Here is a 19,589-nt window from a genome sequence, read left to right as displayed (position 1 = left end):
GCGTTGTCTCGCCAGCTTCTCAACGATCCTCTAAAACATGGAAACCTGATCCCCATTTTACAGATGGGGAAACGAGGCTGCCTGAGATCACACAGGGCCAGGTCACAGTCCCTGACGGTGTAAGTCCAGAGCTGAGGAAAGCAGTACAGGATGGTGCCTCTAGCCTCTGAGCTGTGTGACCAGCCAGGGCTATGGGGACAATTCAGTGACATGAACAGCAGCGTCCAGAGTGGGTGCCCTGCAGGGCAGAGGAGGTGGGACTGTCATTTCTGCCTAATGCAGCCAAACCTACACCCCTGGAGGTATCCTTTCTTGAATACCCCTGTGGACAGGGAGCTCACTAGCACACCTATTGCTAGGCACTGTTGCCTTACGTGAAATGCTACCGTCCTGAAACTTTCGCCCCTCGGTCCTGGTTTTGCCCCAGAGAGGGGAGTCCCGACGCTCTTCACAGACACACAAATCCTGCTGTCACCTTCCATTCGCTGCATTCTGTGTGGTTTCTCTCGGATCTTGAGAAGTCCTGGAGAGGACTCATGGGTGTCTAGGACCGAGCGGATGTCAGGCTCCTGGCAGGAGCTGTCACTCCCGCGTAATCCTCCCTGGAAGCTGGGAGCCTGGCCCCACCTCACCCTGGGGGTGGCACAGCAGGACAGGGGCCGCTACCGTCCTCCCGGGGGTCCCTGGCCATGGGCAGAGGGAACGGGACGTTGCAGACATCACACGTGTGTCCTCTCCAGCAGCCACGTGCCCTGACTCACTGGGCCGTGCGTTCCACCGTCCATCCGTCTGTCCGTTCACAGGAAGATGTGTACCGTGCCACCACCCAGCACCTAGTGGAAGGCGTCGTTTCTGGATACAATGCAACGGTGTTTGCCTATGGCCCCTCAGGTAGGGCCCTGGGCAGCGCCCCGAGGAGGGCATGGGGTGGGGGGAGTGGACTCTCCCTGATGGTACAAGACACCTGCCACGCACTGGTCTCACCGACTCTTCTGTCCTGGGAGCAGCCCCGAGAGGCAGGTCAGGCCATCCCCTTTCTGCACACAACACAGCTGGGCCTCAGCTAGAATGACCTCCCCAAGGTCACACAGCTGGGAGGAGTGAGTCTGGGGTTCAGCCAAAGCCCGCACCTTGCTGCCTGTCAGAACCCACAGACGTCTTCTCCGCACCCACTGGGTGGGCTCGACAGAGGTCCGCAGAGCTGAGCTACCTGCTGAATCCTGAAACCAGAATCACAGAGGGCCGGGGCAGGTGGGGAGACTGAGGCCTGAGACGCGCCTTGCCCAGAGTTGCGGCCTGTTCGCTTCGCTTCTTCATTCAGCAGGCCTTAGGGAGCACGCACCCCGTGCCAGGCTCTGGCGTTTGGGGAGCAGGTTGGGGGCAGGCGAGTGGCGCCCCCGTAGAGAGGGACTCTGCAGCAAGTTGCACGCGGGTCCCGTCACTGTAGAAACAGCACCGGCTCGGGCCTGGGGGAAGAGGACGCCTCTGGGGCCCACCCCCCACACCGTCTGTGTCCTTGCTCTGATCCCGCTATCCCTGCGTCCGCGCTTTCTCCCGCACGTGAGCCATCAGACTCCGGGTCTTTCCCCTGGTTCCCGAGGTGGAAGATGAATGTGTCAGCGTGGTCAGGACAGTCTGTCCAGGGTGGGTGGACATGTGAACGGTCTCCTGGGAGCGAGCACCCGGGTGGGTTGGAGCCCACTCAGGACTCCCCGCCTGGGCGGGCGCCCCGCCGTCTGCAGGCGCAGGGAAGACGTACACCATGCTGGGCATGGACGCGGAGCCCGGCGTCTACCTGCGGACCCTCAGTGACCTGTTCCGGGCCATCGAGACGCGCGGCAGCACGGACTGGGGTGTGTCGATGTCTTACCTGGAGGTGAGCTGCCCACCACCTCGGTGCCCCGTGCACAGCAAGCCTCTGTCTCCCCCCCCCCCCCCAGATACCCCTCACAGGGACTGTCAGCCCTCGGGGCGTCTGAGATCTCCCCGCAGCCGCGAGGCCCGTGATACCTGATACTAAACCTCCCGCTTTCTTTGCACCAAAGCTTCTCAGTTTCCAACTTTTGTCTCCCCTCCCAGATTTACAACGAAGTGATTCGGGACCTCCTGAACCCGTCCTCAGGGTTTCTGGACCTGAGGGAAGATTCTCGGGGCAGCATCCAGATCGCAGGCCTCACGGAAGTCTCTACCTCTAACGCGCAGGAGGTGAGGGTCCCAGGGGCCCCCGGAGAGAGGCGTGCCTCAGCCCGGGCGGCCGCGCTCGCCACAGCTCAGGGGGCGGAGCTGGACGCACAGCTCCGTGTCATTTCTCAGCTGAGGGGACGTTGTCCTTGCGCCCACACCCCTCCCCCGGCCCGCACCCAGGGCAGATGTCACCGATGGACCGCCCATTCTTCCTGCTGCACCCAGACGCAGGCTGGGAGCCCTTCCCTACACGGCAGCCCAGCCTGTCAGGGTCAACTGCATGCTTGAAACCCACTTGCCATCCTGAGTGGGCGTGTTGTCCACATGTCTGCAGCCCTCTGTCTTATCTGTCCGCCCCCCACTCCCCCTGCTGGCCCACACTCCGCGCCGCCCTCAGGGTGGGCCTCCTGCTTGCTGGAGAGCCTCATGCCTCCCTGTTGCCCCCAGGTCCTTCACGGACGCCTCGAGGCCCAGCCGTGTGCCCTTAGCAGTGCCCCTCGTGGGTTCAGGTCGGGGAGAGGAGACGTCCTGCCCGTTCTCCCATGGTGACACTGTGTCAGTGTCCTCCCCCACCGCATGCTCTGTGGTCTCAGCACCGCCCGGCACGTAACAGGTGCCCCGCGAGGCTCGCTGGCCTGATCCCCACAGCGGCTTGCACACAGTGGGTTTCAGCCCAACCTGCCAGCTCCAGGGAGCCCACACGACTGCGGGGTTCTGCGGTGAGAGGTTCTGGGTCACAGGCAGGCGATCCGTTGGTGAGGCCTGCCACGGGTAGAGGAGGGGAGAGCGGTACAAGTGTCTGCACCCTGCCGTTCCTGCCGCAATCCAGAAATTGTTTCCTCTGGACGAGGTTCTGTCGGCAAAGAGCTGCCCAATAGGGCTCGGGGGACAGGCCTCCTTCCTGCCTCGTGGTTCTGCAGGGAGCGCGTGGCCTCTCAGAGGCCCCCGACACCCCCAACTCTCCCTTTGTCCTCAGATCATGCACCTTCTCACCAAAGGCAACCGGCAGCGCACGCAGGAGCCCACGGCCGCCAACAAGACGTCGTCTCGCTCCCACGCGGTGCTGCAGGTCACCGTGCGCCAGCGGAGCCGCGGCTCAGACTTGGCGGAGGGAGTGCGCGTCGGGAAGCTCTTCATGGTGGACCTGGCGGGCTCCGAGCGGGCGTCGCAGGTTCTGTCCCCCCTCCCGCCCCGTCACACCGTCCCCAGTCACTCTGGTCTGCGAGCGGGGCCCCTCCTTGTCCAACAGCATCTTCAGCACCTAGAACAGCTCCTGACCCCGCAGAGGGCCCCTAGCTCACTGGCTATACGGCTACAGAGTGAGCCGCTTCTCAGCACGTGCTGAGCAGCCACGCTCACGGAGCCAGAACTTACAATTGCACAGTTCCCGGGTGGCAGGCTCTCCTGACCCACCCACCCTCAGGGAGCTCTGAGCCTCTGGGGGAAGGCAGATGTGTGACCAGAGGATTACGGCGTGGGTAGGCCTGTGCTTTGAGATTCACTCTGCACAGAGGCTGCAGAGGAGGGCTGGGTGGTGGTGTGGGGTCATCAGGAGTTTGGGGGAGGGTGCAAGGAAGGGCATGTCAGATGGAACGTGGCTGTTGGGAGGACGGTGCCCAGTTCACTCCTGCCCAACATGGCCACAGGCCCTGACACTCCTTCCGAGGGCCCCGCCTGCCTGCCCCTGGGCTCTTGGCTTGCCTGTCCTTTGCGGCACCTGTCTCTGGGAATGGGGCTGTGCTTACCTCGTGCTGTCCGGTGGGCTGGGCCTTCCTTGAGGGCAGGACCCAGCCCCGGGCCGGGCACAGAGAAGGTGTTTGACAGAGGCCGAGTCAGAACAGCGGTGTTACTGACAAATGACAGTTTACACGTCCCCAAAGACCAGGCCCTTAGCGTGCACAGTCCACATAATCCCCCCAGCGCAGGATAGGGTGGGGAGCATGTGTGGAGCCGGGACCCTGGCGTGGTGTGGATCTAGGCTTTGGGCCTGGGGGCGTTGGGCCCGCATCTGTGCCTTTCACTGCTGTGATATTCGTGCTTCTGGTTGGCATCACGTGCTCTGTGTCTTTGGGGTTTTCCATCACGGAGTCGTTTCACTCATCCGTTCACTGACCTGCCCTGCACCTGCCCTTCTGAACTGAGCAGGGCCTCGCCAGCTGCCAGGGTCAGGCTGGTGTAAAATGTAGTGTGTTCGTAGAAACTGTGAGGCACAGCAGGGCCAGGACACCAGGAGACGACCGCCATTGGAAAGATAGTCTTTGCTGGCAGTTCCCAGAGGAGGGGGCACGGGATGCCATGCGGGCCACAGGGGACGCCCCAGGGCCAGTCAGGAGGCAGAGGAGGCGGTGCTTGGGCGAGAGCCTTACTGTGGTTTCCGTGGGAAGGAGCAGGTGAGGCAGGGCAAGTAGGCTGAGGCCCGGCCAGTCTGGGTAATTCCAGTGGGCTCCAGGGCATGGGGGCTGTCCCGGCTGTCTGATCCCTGGGGGTTAGGACTGGGGGACAGTGGCCCAGAGTGTGAGGGCCCCACGGAGGAGGGGGTCGGGGTGTGGGCTCTGGGTTGGCTGGTCTGTATCCGAGAAGTGTGCTCCTGGGTGAGGGGTTTAGGACACTCAGGAACTGGCTGGCCCTGGGGGGGCGGGGGCAGTCCCTCTAGGGTCAGCAAGGGCTCCAGGTGTGAAAGCATCAGAGTACAGACAACAAAGGACACGGCTGACACACAGGCAGATGTGGGTGCAGACAGGTTCATGCAGGTGGAGCCCCATGTGATGAAGGTCTGGGACTCTGGCCTGTTCCAGCTGGGCTTGGCTGTGTCCTCAGGGGACAAGATGGAGGGGTTTCCACAGAGGGGGTCCAGGGTCTGAGTCCTTGATCTCACTCTCCTCTGACTTGCTGTGTGCCTTTGGGCAAGCTGCTTCCCCCTCTGGGCCTGGTTTTGTTTCAGTTGTATATTCAAGTGACCCGCACGGGCTGCTTTGAGAATCTGCTCAGTTCTCGCGAGCTGTCATTTCTTCACCGAAAACCACGCGTAAAGTAGTCTATTCCAGGGCACAAGGTCTCTGAGAAAGCCCCCTCACTCTATGACACAGACACGTGACCTGGGCAGCTGTCCTGGCTCCGGCCACTCCAGCAGCTCTGGTCCTACCCTGCACCAGCTCCCGCTTAATGAGATTAGTAGCCAGTGTTTACTGCTTGCCTCTGTGGGCACAGGTCCGAGCTGGCCTGTTGTACACGTTCCGCACTGAATCCTCACTTTAATCCCTGTGAAGTTGGAAGATTGCCCCTTCTGGCAAATAAGGAAGCTGGGACAGACTGGGAGAAGTGTCAGAGATTCTCAGACCGTGCTGTCAGTTGGCTTCCCGTGCCTTTAAGGAGGAGATGTTCTTTCCCCCTGGTTTCACATGTACTAGAAACACAGTGCAGAAAATGTGGAAAATAGAGATAAGGGGAAGAAAGGGAGAGTCCCCGTGGTGCCGGCTCTGGGAGGTGCTCATGCTGCACCTTCACACGGGCAGCCCCTGCCGTGGGCCAGGTGCTGCCGGGGTCCTGGGCCACCGTGGAGCCTGGGGGGGTCCAGTGGAGAGCGGCTAGGAAGATGTTAAGCGCGTAAAGGAGCACGGCGGCTGCCAGGGAAGTTACGTGATGAAGGAAATCGGGTGCAAGGCCGGCCACCACGGCCCCCCGCTTCAGAGAGTGAGGTCGGGGGTGCCCCTGCAGGAGGGGAAGGACAGGGAGGTTCCGGCATGGGGGGGCGCCCACGTAAACCCGCATGCTCGTCTGTTTCTCGTCAGAGTGGGGTTGTCGTGCACAGAGCTCCCAGTCACCCATTTCTCATCTCGTTTGCTCACTGGAGGGCATGTTGGCTTGGCCACACCCCTCCCTGGACGCTTAGGGCTCCACGCAGAGTCCCGGCACCCACCTCCGGGCCCCAGGCTGTCAGGGGAGCAGGGGTGCCCGGGTGGGACGGGGTCAGTGCACCGTGCGGACCTCGTCCTCTCCCACCCAGACCCAAAACCGCGGCAAGAGGAGGAAGGAAGGCGCCCACATCAACCGCTCCCTGCTGGCGCTGGGCAACTGCATCAACGCGCTCAGCGAGAAAGGCGGCAGCCGGGCGCAGTACGTGAACTTCCGGGACAGCAAGCTCACGCGCCTGCTGAAGGTACGGCTGCGGCAGCCACCCGCATCATCCCGGGCTTCTCTGCCGGGAGGGAGGCCCAGACCTGGCTCCGAGGACCCCTCCAGGAACCCCCGAAGGCAGGAGAACGCTGTAGACCCCGTTGCTAGTCAGTGCCTGACTCGAACGCCATCCCTCTGAGTATGGGCCAGCCGGGGGCTTGCATACTCCCAGAGACAGAGAGCTCACTACCTTACTGAGGCCGCCTGTCCCATCCTGGGCAGTCTGACATTGAGACACTGCCCTCTGTGCTGAGCTGGGTGCTGTCCTCTCTATTCCTCTGTGTCCTCTATTCCACAGCAAGAGGGTGAGTAAACAAATCGGCAAGGCAATAAATACACATCCCTGCAGGTTTGGCCTCTCTGCTCTGGTCTCATCAGAACAGAGGTCCGATGGGGTGGCCTTGGGGCAGGTCTCATTGTGTCCCTTCCGCATGTCCCCTCCCCGAGCACCAAGCCCTTGGTCCTGCCATCACCTGCTTCCCTCAGGGTTTGGAGCAGGAACCTCAGAGGGAGGGTCCAGGCGGGCCTGGGACGGGCACTGGAGGGCCTCTTCCCATCACCCCCAACTCAGACCCTCTGCTGAGCAGGACGCCCTGGGAGGGAACAGCCGGACCGTGATGATCGCGCACATCAGCCCGGCCAGCACGCACTTCGAGGAGTCTCGGACTACCCTGCTGTATGCCTACAGGGCAAAGAACATCAAGACGAGGGTGAGCCCCCCATCTGTTCTTTATCTGCTCCCCCACTGGCCAAATTCTCACTCCGGGCTCCCTCTGGAGCCTCCCTTCCACCCCAGGGCTCCTGGCGGCCCTGGGCTTGTGGCCGCCTGACTCCAGCCTCTGCCGCCACCTTTACGGGGCTTCCCCAGGAGGATCTCATCTCAAGAGCCTTTACTTAACCTGCAAAGACCCTTTTCCCAAATGAGGCCCCATTCGTAGGGTTCTGTGGGTTCAGGACATGAGTTGACTTAGCTGTTCGCCAGGCACCCTCTGAGCTCTTGATGTCTGGATTTATTTACCTCTTCACGCCCTCTCCCCGGGAGGGAGGCCCGTTATCCCGTTGTGCAGACTGGGCAGCCCGAGCGGAGCACCGAGAGAGGCTCCCACGTTCTGGCTCCAGGGGCCACACTTTGGGCCCCTCCCCGCTCTGGCTGCAGCTGCACTCGGTGTAGAGGATCCGTCTGTGCGGCTGCTCAGCACTTAGGGTGTTCAGTGGCACTGTGTGTGTCTAGTGGCCAGCGAGTGAAGGGGACGCTTGCGGGGATGAGCCCCGTCCCAAAGCGTGGCCACGAGCTAGGTGCCGGGATAGCGCCTACTCTCAGCCAAGCTTCGAGCACAGCAGCGGGCAAGGCCACTGGGAACCGTGTCTCCCACACACAGATCTGTCACTTCCAGCTGTGGCCAGTGCTCTCGATGACAGCCGTGGGGTTTGAGAAGGGAGAGTGACAGAGGAGACAGAGTTTAGGGGGTCAGTCCAGGACGCTGGGCCCCGAGTGAGGAAGAGCCCGTGGGTGTGCACACATACGTGCGTGTGCCTCGTGGCCTGCTGGTTCACCCTCCAAATCACCAAAGACAAACCGGGACCCGTGTGCGTCCAAACGCTGTGTCACTGGCAAGCCCCAAAGTGCCCGTCCAAGGGGACGCGGCGACTGCTGGGCAGCTGTTACAGAAGGTGGGGTACACGCATCCAGGCAGACGGACCGCGCCCCAGCGACAACGCTGGATGAGGGAAGCAAGTAAAAGTGAGAAAACAAAGCCAGGCGGCACCCGGCTGGATCGGTCAGGGGAGCATGGGACTCTTCATCTCTGGGTCATGAGTTTGAGCCCCACGTGGGGCACGGAGCCTACTTAGAAATTGTTTTAAAAAGAATGGTAGCCCCAGTTTGATATGTTTACATAAAAAGAAAAAAAAAAAAGCCAAACCTGTACCAAGAAACTCCCTATAGGTGTCTCTGTAGATACATTTATATGAACAGAACCACCTCCGGAGGGCACACGCCCAAGTGACCGCAGTGGTTACCTCTGGGGAGGGCCTTTGATGGATGTTCGAATTTTCTGTATTGTGCCAAATACACATGACATAAAATTTACCATTTTAACCACTTCTAAGTGAGCAGCTCAGGGACACCGAGCACATTCACATGCTTTGCAGCTGTCCCCACCGTCCGGCTCCAGAACATTCCATCTTTCCACACTGAGACCCTGTCCCGTTACACACAGACTCCCCATGTGCTCCCCCAGCCCTGGCCCCACTGTCTACTCTGTGTTGTGAGTCTGACGACCCCAGGACCTCGAGTGAGTGGGTCCCAGTGCGTGTCCTCCCATGTCTGTGAGTCTGACGACCCCGGGACCTCGTGGGAGAGGGTCCTAGTGCGTGTCCTCCCGTGTCCCTGAGTCTGACGACCCGGGGCCTTGTGGGAGTGCGTCCCAGTGCGTGTCCTTCCATGTCCATGAGTGTGAAGACCCCGGGACCTCATGTGAGTGGGTCCCAGTGCGTGTCCTTCCGTGTCCGTGAGACTGACGACTCCGTGACTTTGTGTGAGTGGGTCCCAGTGTGTGTCCTTCCGTGTCCGTGAGACTGACGACTCCGTGACTTTGTGTGAGTGGGTCCCAGTGTGTGTCCTTCTGTGTCTTGCTGTGTCACTCAGTATCATTTCCTTGGCGTTCATCCACAGGGGAGCAGGTGTCTGGGTTTCCTCTCTTTTTAAGGCTGAGTTGCATTGATCTGAATTTTCTTGACATAAACGTGCTGGCGTAGCTGTAGCATAAATATCACATAGTGGGTCCGTTCTGGCTAGGTCTGACCTTGGCCGCATGTCCCACCCACCAGGTGAAGCGCAACCTACTGAACGTGTCCTACCACATCGCACAGTACACCGACGTCATCTCCAACCTGCGCAGGGAGATCGAGCACCTCAAGTCCAAAATTGAGAAGCAGGAGGAGGAGAAGAGAGGAGAACCCGGGGTCCAGGACGCACAAGGTAGGGCCGAGCTCCTGGGGCCTCCTGTGGCTTTGCCGCCCGAGCCCAGGGCACGTGGCCGTGGCCGTGGATTTCCGTCCCAGCCTGCCACGCGCTGCCTGTCGCTCCCTGGCCCGCAGAGCGCGGGGAATGGCTGCCTTGTCTGTCTCCTGATCTCTTCCTTCTTTCCTTTTCACCCTCCCAGCGTTTTGTTTTTTCTTTCCTCTTAGATCAGTTTTTCTTTAAAAACACAAATCTTTCATCCCGGGATAACTGTAGATTTACACAGAAGTTGCAGAGATAGTACCGAGAGTTCTTCGCTTCCCCTCATGTTGGCGTCTAAATTGTTATTTATTTGTTGAGACAAAACTACACATAACAAAATTCGCCATCTTTTTTTTAAGTTAATTTATTTATTTTGACACAGAGAGAGAGAGAGAGAGAGAATGGGGGAGGGGGCAGAGAGAGAGAGAATCCCAGGCAGTCTCCACGCTCAGTGCGGAGCCCAACTCAGGACTCAGTCTCACGAACCGTGACATCATGACCTGAGCCGAAGTCAAGAGTCAGACGCTCAACCCACCAAGCCACCCAGGTGCCCCTAAAACTCACCGTCTGAAAGTGCACCGTTCACTGGCGTTTGGCAGACCCCAAGAGTTCTGGGTTCGCCCCTCCACCTGGCCGGCCCCAAAGCAAACCCCGTGCCTGGCATGCAGTTTCTCTCTGTCCCTCTTCTCCCCCAACCTAGCTTTATTTAGGCCTCCCTTAGGGGTGAGCATATCATAGCTTTTCCATAAAATTATAAAATTAATCAGTAAGTTAAAGTAACCATAAAAATGGCAGTAAGGAAGTCAAGTGTGCTTATGCGTATAAACACGTGCTTACCTACCCACAGGCACGTTCTTGTGGCTAATGGAGATAGGCTTTGCCATAATGAACGAAGACATTTTGAAAATCCGCAAGAAAGAATAAATGGTCCAAAACTGAGGAAGAGAACAGGCGATTCAGAGAATTCCCAGGGGCCGACAAACACGGGAAAAGATTCTTAACTGCATTAGGAAACAGATACACATTGAGATAATTTTCACTTGTGGGATTGGCTAAAGTTACAATGCCAGGTAACAGCGAGCGGATGGTATGCGATACATTGTGTAAATGGCAGCTTAAACACTCTTACTGGGAACGCGAGTCAACGTGTCTCAGGGAGGCCGGCTTGGGTCTTTTCGAACTTACAGTGCGTGTGTTCTGTGCCCCAGCCCTCTGCACCATGCAGGTGCACCTGCATGCCGCGAGGCATGCCTCTCCCGTGCCCAGGAGGCTGTGGGACCCTAAGGTGCCCAACGGAAGGGGCATCCCCCACTGTGGTTAGGGAGGGTGGCTAGGCCGGTCTGTGCAGCCGGGCCCCTCGAGGGTGCGTCACTGGATGGCCATGAAAGAGTAGCCGCCCTCCGATCCCATTCACCCACCGGAAATCCCACACGTGTCTCTAGATACACGTTCCGGTACAAAACCCCGCAGGGAACGATCCGGAAGGGCACGCATCAAAACGGCAGCCGTGGTTTACTGTGGGTGGGGATCGGGGATTTGGGGGGTGGAGACCACATGACAAAGAGGGTCTTCAGTCTTGACCTATTATTTGAATTTTTCTGACAAAACCATGTTCCCGTGTTGCTTGTGTAAATACCGCGAATTATAAAATCATAGTACTAAGTGTTCATGACGCACAACTTGCTGAATACGGCAAAGCACGGGAGGAAAACAGAACTCAGCCACAGGCCCGCAGCTCGCAGCTGGTTCTGTCCGGTCTCTTCAGGAGATGAGCACGTGCGCCCACTGCCCCACGTGCCCCCAGTGCCCCACACGCACCCACCGCCCCACGTGCGCCCCAAAACCAGGGGGGGTCATGCTCTTCACGTACCGGCTGAGGGCCTGCGATGGAAAGGGTGCCCTTCTCAGTGAGGTCCAGATGGCCCTGTCCTCAAGCAGCGTGCACTCTCACGGGAGGGAGACAGCAATGATCGGGTGGAGGTGTGAGACCGAGAAGCCGGGTGGGGTCGGAGTTGGAGGGGAGGAGGCCACGTGAGCTCGGCCACGTATCAGGGCCTTTCTGAGGAGGCAGCGTCTCGCCGTGCGAAGGAACGAGCCACACACAGACCGGGGGCTGAGCCTTCTGGCCGAGGGGACAGCATGTGTAAAGGGCCTGGGGCAGAGAGCAGGCCGGTGTGGTGGCGCGGGGGCGGAGGTGTGGTGGGGATGAGGCTGGAGAGATGGGCAGGCTGGTGCTGAACGGGCCTGGGCTTATCCTGAGCGTTGGCATCCGGCGAGGCCCGGCAGGGTGTGGGCAGCAGAGCAGAGTTAGGGGCCTCCTTGAGATGCACAGTCGTAAGTGGAAGGGAGACCAGGCGACAGAGCGGTTTGCCTCAGTGCGCTGCCGGGGAGGAGGGTTCCCCACGGTTGCGGGTTAGCCCTGCGAACACGGCAGGACTTGAGGGGAGGCCCGGGGCGACCACCACGGTCTCCCGTGAGCGCCAAGGAAAGGAGGCAGGTTGAAAATGCTCACAGTCCGTGATGGGATTTCCAGCACTCGTGGGGGAGAAGGGCCGGCAGGGAGGGGCAGAGCCCCCAGGCTGCAGCTGCGCCTGTGACCCAGCCCGGGGACCCCCGTCTGTGGAGGTGGATCCCCAGAGGACAGGAGTCAGGAGCGCCTGAGAGGATTCGGGAATCACCAAGAATAAGGAGAGAGCAGTGCTGAGGAGAAACTGCCAGACTGAATGTGGACGTCATCCCTGGAGAAGGGTCAGTGGCATCTGGGAGGCCCTGGTGAGAGGGTCTGTTGATTTCTGCTCCTGTCTTCTGTCCTCTCCTTCCTCACACCAGCTGTGGGTTTCTCCTTACTTTCCTGGTTCCCTGAGGTCACTGCCATCGTTTTGCTGTGTACCTGTGTGGGTGGTGTTTCCCAGAGAGGGACACGGGATTTGCCTGCGTGCGTAGCGTGGGGCAGGGGCGTGGCTTAGCGCCTTTACACAAACAGCACCAGCCTATAGCTGTGCCTGGTGTCTCTCCTCCAGGATGTGTCCCAGGGCCGCCCGTAAGTGCAAATGGGTCTGCCCCTTCTAACAGAGCGGTGCACAGGAAGGACACACGAGAGTTCGCAGTACCTCGTCCCTTTCGATGGCCACTTGGGGGCTTTCCGGTTACATAGCCTCGCTGAGCACACGGCGCCTGTTTCTCTCCGGTGATTCGGAGGTTTGGGTTTCTGTTGGAGCAAGAGGATGAGGGAAGTGTGCAAACAAGAGGGGCTGTTGTTGATGGCAGCTGAGTCCCAAGGGCCAGCAGAGGGTGTTGATGGCAGCTGAATCCCAGGGGGCCAGCGGAGGGCTGGGGGGCCAGTGAGGGTGGAGGACGGGGTTGTTGTGGAGAATTTGCAAAGCCAGGTGGTGGCCAGGATGCTTGGGGTTCGTTGGGGTCAGGGGTCAACAGGATGCATGGTGAGAGAGCCTTCATCCTGATGGCCTCTTAATTATTGGGGCTGGTCCTAGGTGGTCTGTAGTGGGGAGACAGGCAGTGTCCTGAGGGGTGGTGATCTCACGATGAGCCCTGAGGGCACCACAGGCTTCCCTTGGGTCCTGCTCTGCCATGCCTGGGCAGCAGTGGGACCCTGGTATGCACAGCTTTGCCAGGATCATTATGGGCATTTCCAGGATACCAAGTACTCCCCAGAAACCTTGGTTCGGTCATCTGGCTGCATTGTGCATTTCACTCATCTCCCATCGCTTGACATTGAGGGAAAAGGTGCCCCTTGACCACTGCCCTCGGGTCAGAGGAACAGACTGCATGCGTCCAGAGTGGAGCTCCCAGTGGGGCAGTCAGGGACTACCGTCTATTAGTCATAAACAGCCATTAGGTAGGAAATTACATGGAAACAAAAAAGACAAAACTGGTTTGTTCTGTGGAACTTATGTTCTAGCAGGAAAGGGAGGTGTCAAACATCTATCACAAAATGTTCATCAATTATCGATATGCAGAGGACTGTGAAGGAGAAGGCATGATGTTATCAGAACAAGTGGCAGGTGGACCCAGATTGAGAATCTGGGAGGATTTGCCTGAGGAAGTGAGGTATGAGCTCAGATGGCTAGCCCAGTCACACCCCTCCTTGGATACCTGAGACTCAAATCCAGGTAACCTGACCCCAAACCAGGCAGGGAGACCATCTAAATCATCTACCCAGTTATCTATCTATGCATCCCTTCATCCGTCCATCAATCAATCATTTACTCACCCATTCATCCATCCATGATCTACTCATTCATCTATCCATCCATCCATTATTCACCTGTCCATCCATCTTTCCATCCATCCATTATTCACCCATCCATCTCTCCATCCATCCATCCATCCATCCATTATTCACCTGTCCATCCATCTTTCCATCCACCCATTATTCATCCATCCATTTCTCCATACATCCATCCATACATCCATCCATCCACTCCATCCATCCATCCATGAATCCATTATTCACCTATCTATCCACCTCTCCACCTATCCATCTACTCCATCCATCCATTATTCACCCATCCATCCATCCACTCCATCCATCCATCCATCCATCCATCCTTCACCTGTCCATCCGTCTTTCCATCCATCCATTATTCATCCATCCATCTCTCCATCCATCCATACATCCATCCATCCATCCACTCCATCCATCCATCCATGAATCAATTATTCACCTATCTATCCACCTCTCCACCTGTCCATCTACTCCATCCATCCATCCATCCATCCACTCCATCCATCCATGAATCCTTTATTCACCTATCCATCCATCTCTCTATCTATCCACTCCATCCATCCATGAATCCTTTATTCACCTATCCATCCATCTCTCTATCTATCCACTCCATCCATCCATCCATCCATCCATCTATCTCTCCATCCATCCATCCATTATTCACCCATCCATCTCTCCATCCATCCATTCATCCATCTACTCCATCCATCCATCTATGAATCCATTATTCACCTACCCATCCATCTCTCCATCCATCCAACCATTATTCACCCATCCACCCATCTCTCCATCCATCCACTCCATCCATCCATCCATCCAGTATTCACCCATCCATCCATCTCTCCATCCATTATTCACCCATCCATCCATCTCTCCATCCATCCATCCATCCATCATCTATTCATCCATCCACCCATCCTTTATGTACCCATCCATTTATCCATTCGTCATTCACTTACCCATTCATCCATCTCTCCATGCATGCATGCATCCATTATTCACCCATCCATCATCCATCCTTTGCCCACCCATCCACTCATCCACCCATCTATCACTTATCCATCCTTCTATCCATCCATCCATCCCTCAGCCACCCATCCATCCATCCATCCATCCATCCATCCAAACGTGTAGATAGAGCTCCTCCACAGGCCAGACCCTGGGTTGGTGTGCACGCATGGAGTTCAACCCTGGCTCATGTGTCACTGCTCCTGGCGCAGCTGGCTCTCTTCCTGCCCCCAGTCAGGATCCCCTCACACGATGGAGAGGAAGATAGCTGCCGGCAGATGAACAAGATCCGGGCGCAGCTCGTTGGGGCCTTCAAGGAGCAGTTGGAGATGCGGCGCAGCCTGGTGGAACTGGAGAACACCAACATAGAGCTGCACGTTGACATGTCCCGCCACCTGCTGACCATTGCAGAGTGAGTGTGCCCACTTAGCCAGGTCCTGGGCACCATCCATCCCTATGGGGCCGGGAGGCCAGAGGGGCCACTGGTGGGAGCTCCTGTTTTGCCATCGTCCAGCCTCTCTCTACTGCCTGCAGGCCCCCAGCAGGGACTTTGGTGAAGGCGGCCCTCTCTTCCCAGGCAGGACTCCTGGCCCAGTCCATCCCCGCTCTCCTGCCCCCCCGGGGCGAAGCTGGGCCGGGTGGGAGCAGGCTTTCAGGTCCCTTCGGTTTCTTCGTCTTAGGCTGGAATCCCGAGCCAGCCTGGCAGGTTAGGGTCAAGCCCATTTTACAGCAGAGGATTTTGAGGCTCAGAGGGGATGTGGGTTTGCCCAAGGCCGCACAGTCACGAGGCCAGGATGCTTCTACCATTGCACACACCTGCTACTCGTACCTGCTGTGAGTAGCCTGACCACGTGTGGAGGGGCTGATCATGTAAGTTGTCATCCAGAGCGGGACACGTTTGAGAGGAGAAGCCACTGCTTACAATAGTGTGTTGGCACTGCCCTGGACAAACCGGGACACCCGGCTCCCTGCCTGCAGGAGCTTCAACTCAGCCCTGGGGTCCCGGTCCAATTCTTGTCCCTTCCTCCCAGCACTTGTCCTCCTCCTCCCCCTGCTGCTTCCTCCTTGTTTGTTTTCTAACTTACACAAACGGTGTGATGCCCGCACTGGAGGGATTCCGGTGGCAGGAAACGCTCTCCGTCCCTCTGTTGGTCCCAGCCCCGCTCCTCCCTTCCTTCGGCTCCCCACGGTGCCCGTGGCAGTTCAGACCCAGCCTGGTGCCCTGTGGTGCACCTTTGAGGTTTTGCCCTGCGAGGGGGCCATCGCAGCTAGCCCTCAGAGCCCCAGGTGTGCTGTCGCCTGCCAGCCACGTTCTAAGGCCGAGGTCACCCGGGCAGCCTTGGGGCAGAGCCAGGGTGGGGGTGGCGGGCCGGCTGCAGGGTCCTGCGCTTAATTGCTACAATCCTGCGAAGCGCTCACTGCTTCTTGATTTCCTTCCAGTTGTTGTTCACGCCTCTGTTTGTACACATACAGGAGGTCAGGCCACAGGCCCACGTCTGTCCCTCTGTCAGGTCTAGGCCTGCAGGCAGACCGGCTGGGGTGGGGGGCGGCACCCTGACCGCTGCCCCCTCTGTTGTGGCCGTAGCTGGGAGCGGGAGAAGGCCCAGCACCTCGTGCACAGGGACAGGACGCCGGAGGGGGACGAGGAGCCGGCAGAGGCGGACGGGGACGAGGGCGAGTCCGTGGAGCCGCCTGAGGTGGCCGTGGCCAGAGAGGAGGTCAACACGCTTCTGGCTGAGCAGAGGAAAGCTGCGGCCCTCAAGGTGGGTGCAGGGGCTGTCCGTGCGCGGGCATGCCCGCTGCTAATGCACGGATGGTGACCCCGTGACAACAGTCCACCGAGCAGGGCCACCCACCGCCGTCCTGTGCATGGCATCCAGGCTCAGGGGGCTGAGATAAACTGTCCCAAGGCCCCAGGGGGCGGGGGGAGAGGTGCTGCACATGACCTGGGCTGACTGCGGGGCCCGTGACCTCCCTGCTGCGGGGGTCGGTGTGCAGGATGGGCGGACCCTGGGGGACCGAGGAGCCGCGGGGCAACCCCACCTGCCTGTCTGCACACACAGCGGGCCTCCAGGTCCGAGGGGTCCTGTGGGCAAGTGCTTCCCATGCGTGGCCTCCGGCTCATTTGTCCCCGAGTCAGGCCTGGGGCACGCGGTGCGGAGGGGGGCGGAACAAGGGACGCGGCCAGAGGGGACCCGGTTCCTCCTGGAGAAGCAAGGGCCGGCTGCTTCCCTGAGCCGCTCATGCAGTAGCTTGCTTCTCGCGTTGTCACGGTCCCGGCAGAGCAGGCACGGCTGGGGAGCCGGGAAGCGCCCTCTAGTCACACGTCCGCGGGTGTCTTCTCTGGCAAGCGGGGGAAGCGCCACGTGCCGAAAGCAGGCGGCACTTGCTTCGCCTCAAGGCTGTGCGGCCAAACCAGCATGTGTCTTCACGGGGCTGCGTGTCCCTGAGCAGTCTGGAGGCTGCGTGGTCTCACTTCAGAAGCCCCCCGGCATTTAGCAATAAGAAAAATGCCTCTTGCTGAAACCATAATGTGCATCAGCAGAGAGCACGAGTTCAGGGGTCAAATTTGGATTCGGAGATGCAGCGTAGCATGGAATTGCGAGTCCGTTCGTGAGTTAACCCGCCCGTTCGAGACAAACTTAGGTTTTAAGCGTCCGGTGTGGCGCCAGGCCTGGGGACCCTCCGCCACTGAAGCTGACCGTCTGCCGGATTCTCCCCACCGACGCCGGCGATGTGGCGCGGGGCAGCGTCGTAACGGACCCGCGGACGGGCTGCTGGGGCTGGGGGAGGGGCTGCTGGTGCCTCGGGGGCCGGGGAGGACCTCAGGCAGAAGAGGAGGACCACGCCAGGCAGCCGAGCCAACTCCCCCGAAGTCGCCCCCCTCCGCCGCCCGGAGAGGAAGATGTGACGGCTGGAGGAGCCTGCTTGGGCCGCACTGGGGGCTGTCAGCTGACCTGTGCCCGGGGCTGCGGTTCTGGGGGTGGGCGTGCGAGTGGGGTTTCCCACGGTGGACACACGGCGAGGGGTGAGTCCTAGGGTGTGTTCTGAGCGTAGTGTGTTCGGGGAAACTGTGAGGCACAGCAGGGCCAGGACACCAGGAGACGACCGCCATTGGAAAGATAGTCTTTGCTGGCAGTTCCCAGAGGAGGGGGCACGGGATGCCATGCGGGCCACAGGGGACGCCCCAGGGCCAGTCAGGAGGCAGAGGAGGCGGTGCTTGGGCGAGAGCCTTACTGTGGTTTCCGTGGGAAGGAGCAGGTGAGGCAGGGCAAGTAGGCTGAGGCCCGGCCAGTCTGGGTGATTCCAGTGGGCTCCAGGGCATGGGGGCTGTCCCGGCCGTCTGGTCCCTGAGGGTTAGGACTGGGGGACAGTGGCCCAGAGTGTGAGGGCCCCACGGAGGAGGGGGTCGGGGTGTGGGCTCTGGGTTGGCTGGTCTGCATCCGAGAAGTGTGCTCCTGGGTGAGGGGTTTAGGACCCTCAGGAACTGGCTGGCCCTGGGAGGGGCAGTCCCTCCAGGGACGGCCAGGGCCCAGGTGCGAAAGCCTCAGGACACAGAAAATAAAGGACACAGTAAACGCAGGCGATGGCCGCGCGTCCGCGGGCCCGATCGGTCACCCGGTGTCTCCCTGAGTTCGATCCGCGAAGCGGAGTCCGCAAGAGCGAGCGGACCTGGGAGCCGCGCCCGGGGCCCCTGCCCTGAACGCCTGGTGTCTCCGCCAGGCGGGGCTGGAGCGGCGTCTGGCCAGTGCCAAGGAGAAGGCCTCGCAGCTGGAGCAGCTGCTGCCCGCGCAGGCCAGCAGCGAGGACCAGCGGGAGGTGTTGCGGCTGCTGTGCTGGGCCCACGAGCTGGAGGCCGAGAACACGGAGCTGCGGGCCGACGGCCTGCGCAGGAGGAGTCTGCTGTGGCAGAAGGACTTCGTGATCCGGCGCTACCACCAGCACCGGCGGCTCTGTGAGCAGCTCCTCCGGGACCAGCGGCAGCTGATCGAGGGTGAGCCCGCCCGGCCTGGCCCCGGGAAGCATGGGGGGGGGGGGGGGGCGGGGCGGGGCGGGGCGCCGCGCGTGCTCGGGGAAGACCAGTGCCCCTTCCGGCCCGGCCCGGCCCGGCTCACAGGACACTCTCCGGGAGGTACAGGTAAGTGAGGAAGAGCCAGGCACGGCGCGGGTGCTATGCTCCGTTCGCGCAAGAAATCCGTTCGCGCAAGAAATCCGTTCGCGCACGCAAGGTGCACAGACCACCCGCTGGGGAGTGCGGGGGTCGGGGGGCATCGCCCGGCAAACCCACCGTCCGGAAAATCCGCCTTTATCGGGTTGGAGTATCTGCCTCCAGGTTCCGAGGAAAGAGGATGCTGTCCTTCCGGCAAGTAGGGACGCGTGCCCGCCCCCGCTCTCCCCGGCCCCTGCAGGTGGCGGCATCGCGGTGCCCAAGTCCCTGGACGAGCGGTACGGTCTGATCCTGCGGGAGCTGGGTGCGGGCTCGCTGAACCGGCTGCTGCTGCTGCACTCGGTCATGTCGAGCTCCCTGCGGGTGAGTGCGCCTGGCGGCTCAGGCCAGTGCTCGCTGTCCCCTCCTGTGTGCCCCAGCCCCGTGAGGGGACTGACCCTGAGGTGGGAAGAGGACGCCCGGGAACCCCCCCCCCCCCCCCCGCCCCGCACCAGGTGCTGGGGCCAGCGGCGCTGGGCAGGCTGAGCCAGTGGCAAGGGTGCAGGGTTTCGGGGAGGCTGGGCCCGGGGCCCTCTGTGCTGTTCATCGGCAGGTCTGGGACCCTGGACTGCTGCACACCCCATGTGGGAGACAGAGGGCTGATGGGAAGGAGCCTGAGTGTGGGCTGGACCTCGGTGCCACGGGGACCCTGGGAGAGATGTGGTTTTAGGTCTTTCCTCCAGGGCGAGCCGGCAGTCCCCTGCATGGTGGATGGCGTCCGGGGCCCATCTGGGGACTCCCTAGAGAAGAGGGCCGGGGAGGGGGCT

At 60.2% G+C, this 19,589-nt stretch overlaps 2 protein-coding genes across 3 annotated transcripts in view; one reads left to right on the top strand and one right to left on the bottom strand.

Annotated features, from left to right (window-relative positions):
- Positions 1-19,589, bottom strand: part of MRM2 (mitochondrial rRNA methyltransferase 2) — a 289,956-nt gene that overhangs the window by 116,761 nt on the left and 153,606 nt on the right. The gene's annotated exons all lie outside the window — the stretch shown is intronic.
- LOC109251057 (kinesin-like protein KIF19) overlaps positions 1-19,589 on the top strand; it is a 44,399-nt gene that overhangs the window by 5,425 nt on the left and 19,385 nt on the right. For both annotated transcript variants that reach the window (XM_053893963.1, XM_053893962.1), the window contains exons 4-14: positions 804-891; positions 1,743-1,876; positions 2,080-2,205; positions 3,161-3,355; positions 6,188-6,340; positions 6,945-7,067; positions 9,187-9,337; positions 14,850-15,027; positions 16,201-16,378; positions 18,339-18,609; positions 19,025-19,146. In XM_053893963.1, coding sequence (XP_053749938.1) covers positions 804-891; positions 1,743-1,876; positions 2,080-2,205; positions 3,161-3,355; positions 6,188-6,340; positions 6,945-7,067; positions 9,187-9,337; positions 14,850-15,027; positions 16,201-16,378; positions 18,339-18,609; positions 19,025-19,146 — 1,719 coding nt within the window. The remainder of the gene's footprint in view (positions 1-803; positions 892-1,742; positions 1,877-2,079; positions 2,206-3,160; positions 3,356-6,187; positions 6,341-6,944; positions 7,068-9,186; positions 9,338-14,849; positions 15,028-16,200; positions 16,379-18,338; positions 18,610-19,024; positions 19,147-19,589) is intronic.

The sequence above is a fragment of the Panthera pardus genome, unplaced genomic scaffold (assembly GCF_024362965.1).
Source record: "Panthera pardus isolate Hobbes unplaced genomic scaffold, ASM2436296v1 HiC_scaffold_4, whole genome shotgun sequence".
Classification (NCBI taxonomy): Eukaryota; Metazoa; Chordata; class Mammalia; order Carnivora; family Felidae; genus Panthera; species Panthera pardus.
This window is presented reverse-complemented; position numbering and strand designations above follow the sequence as displayed.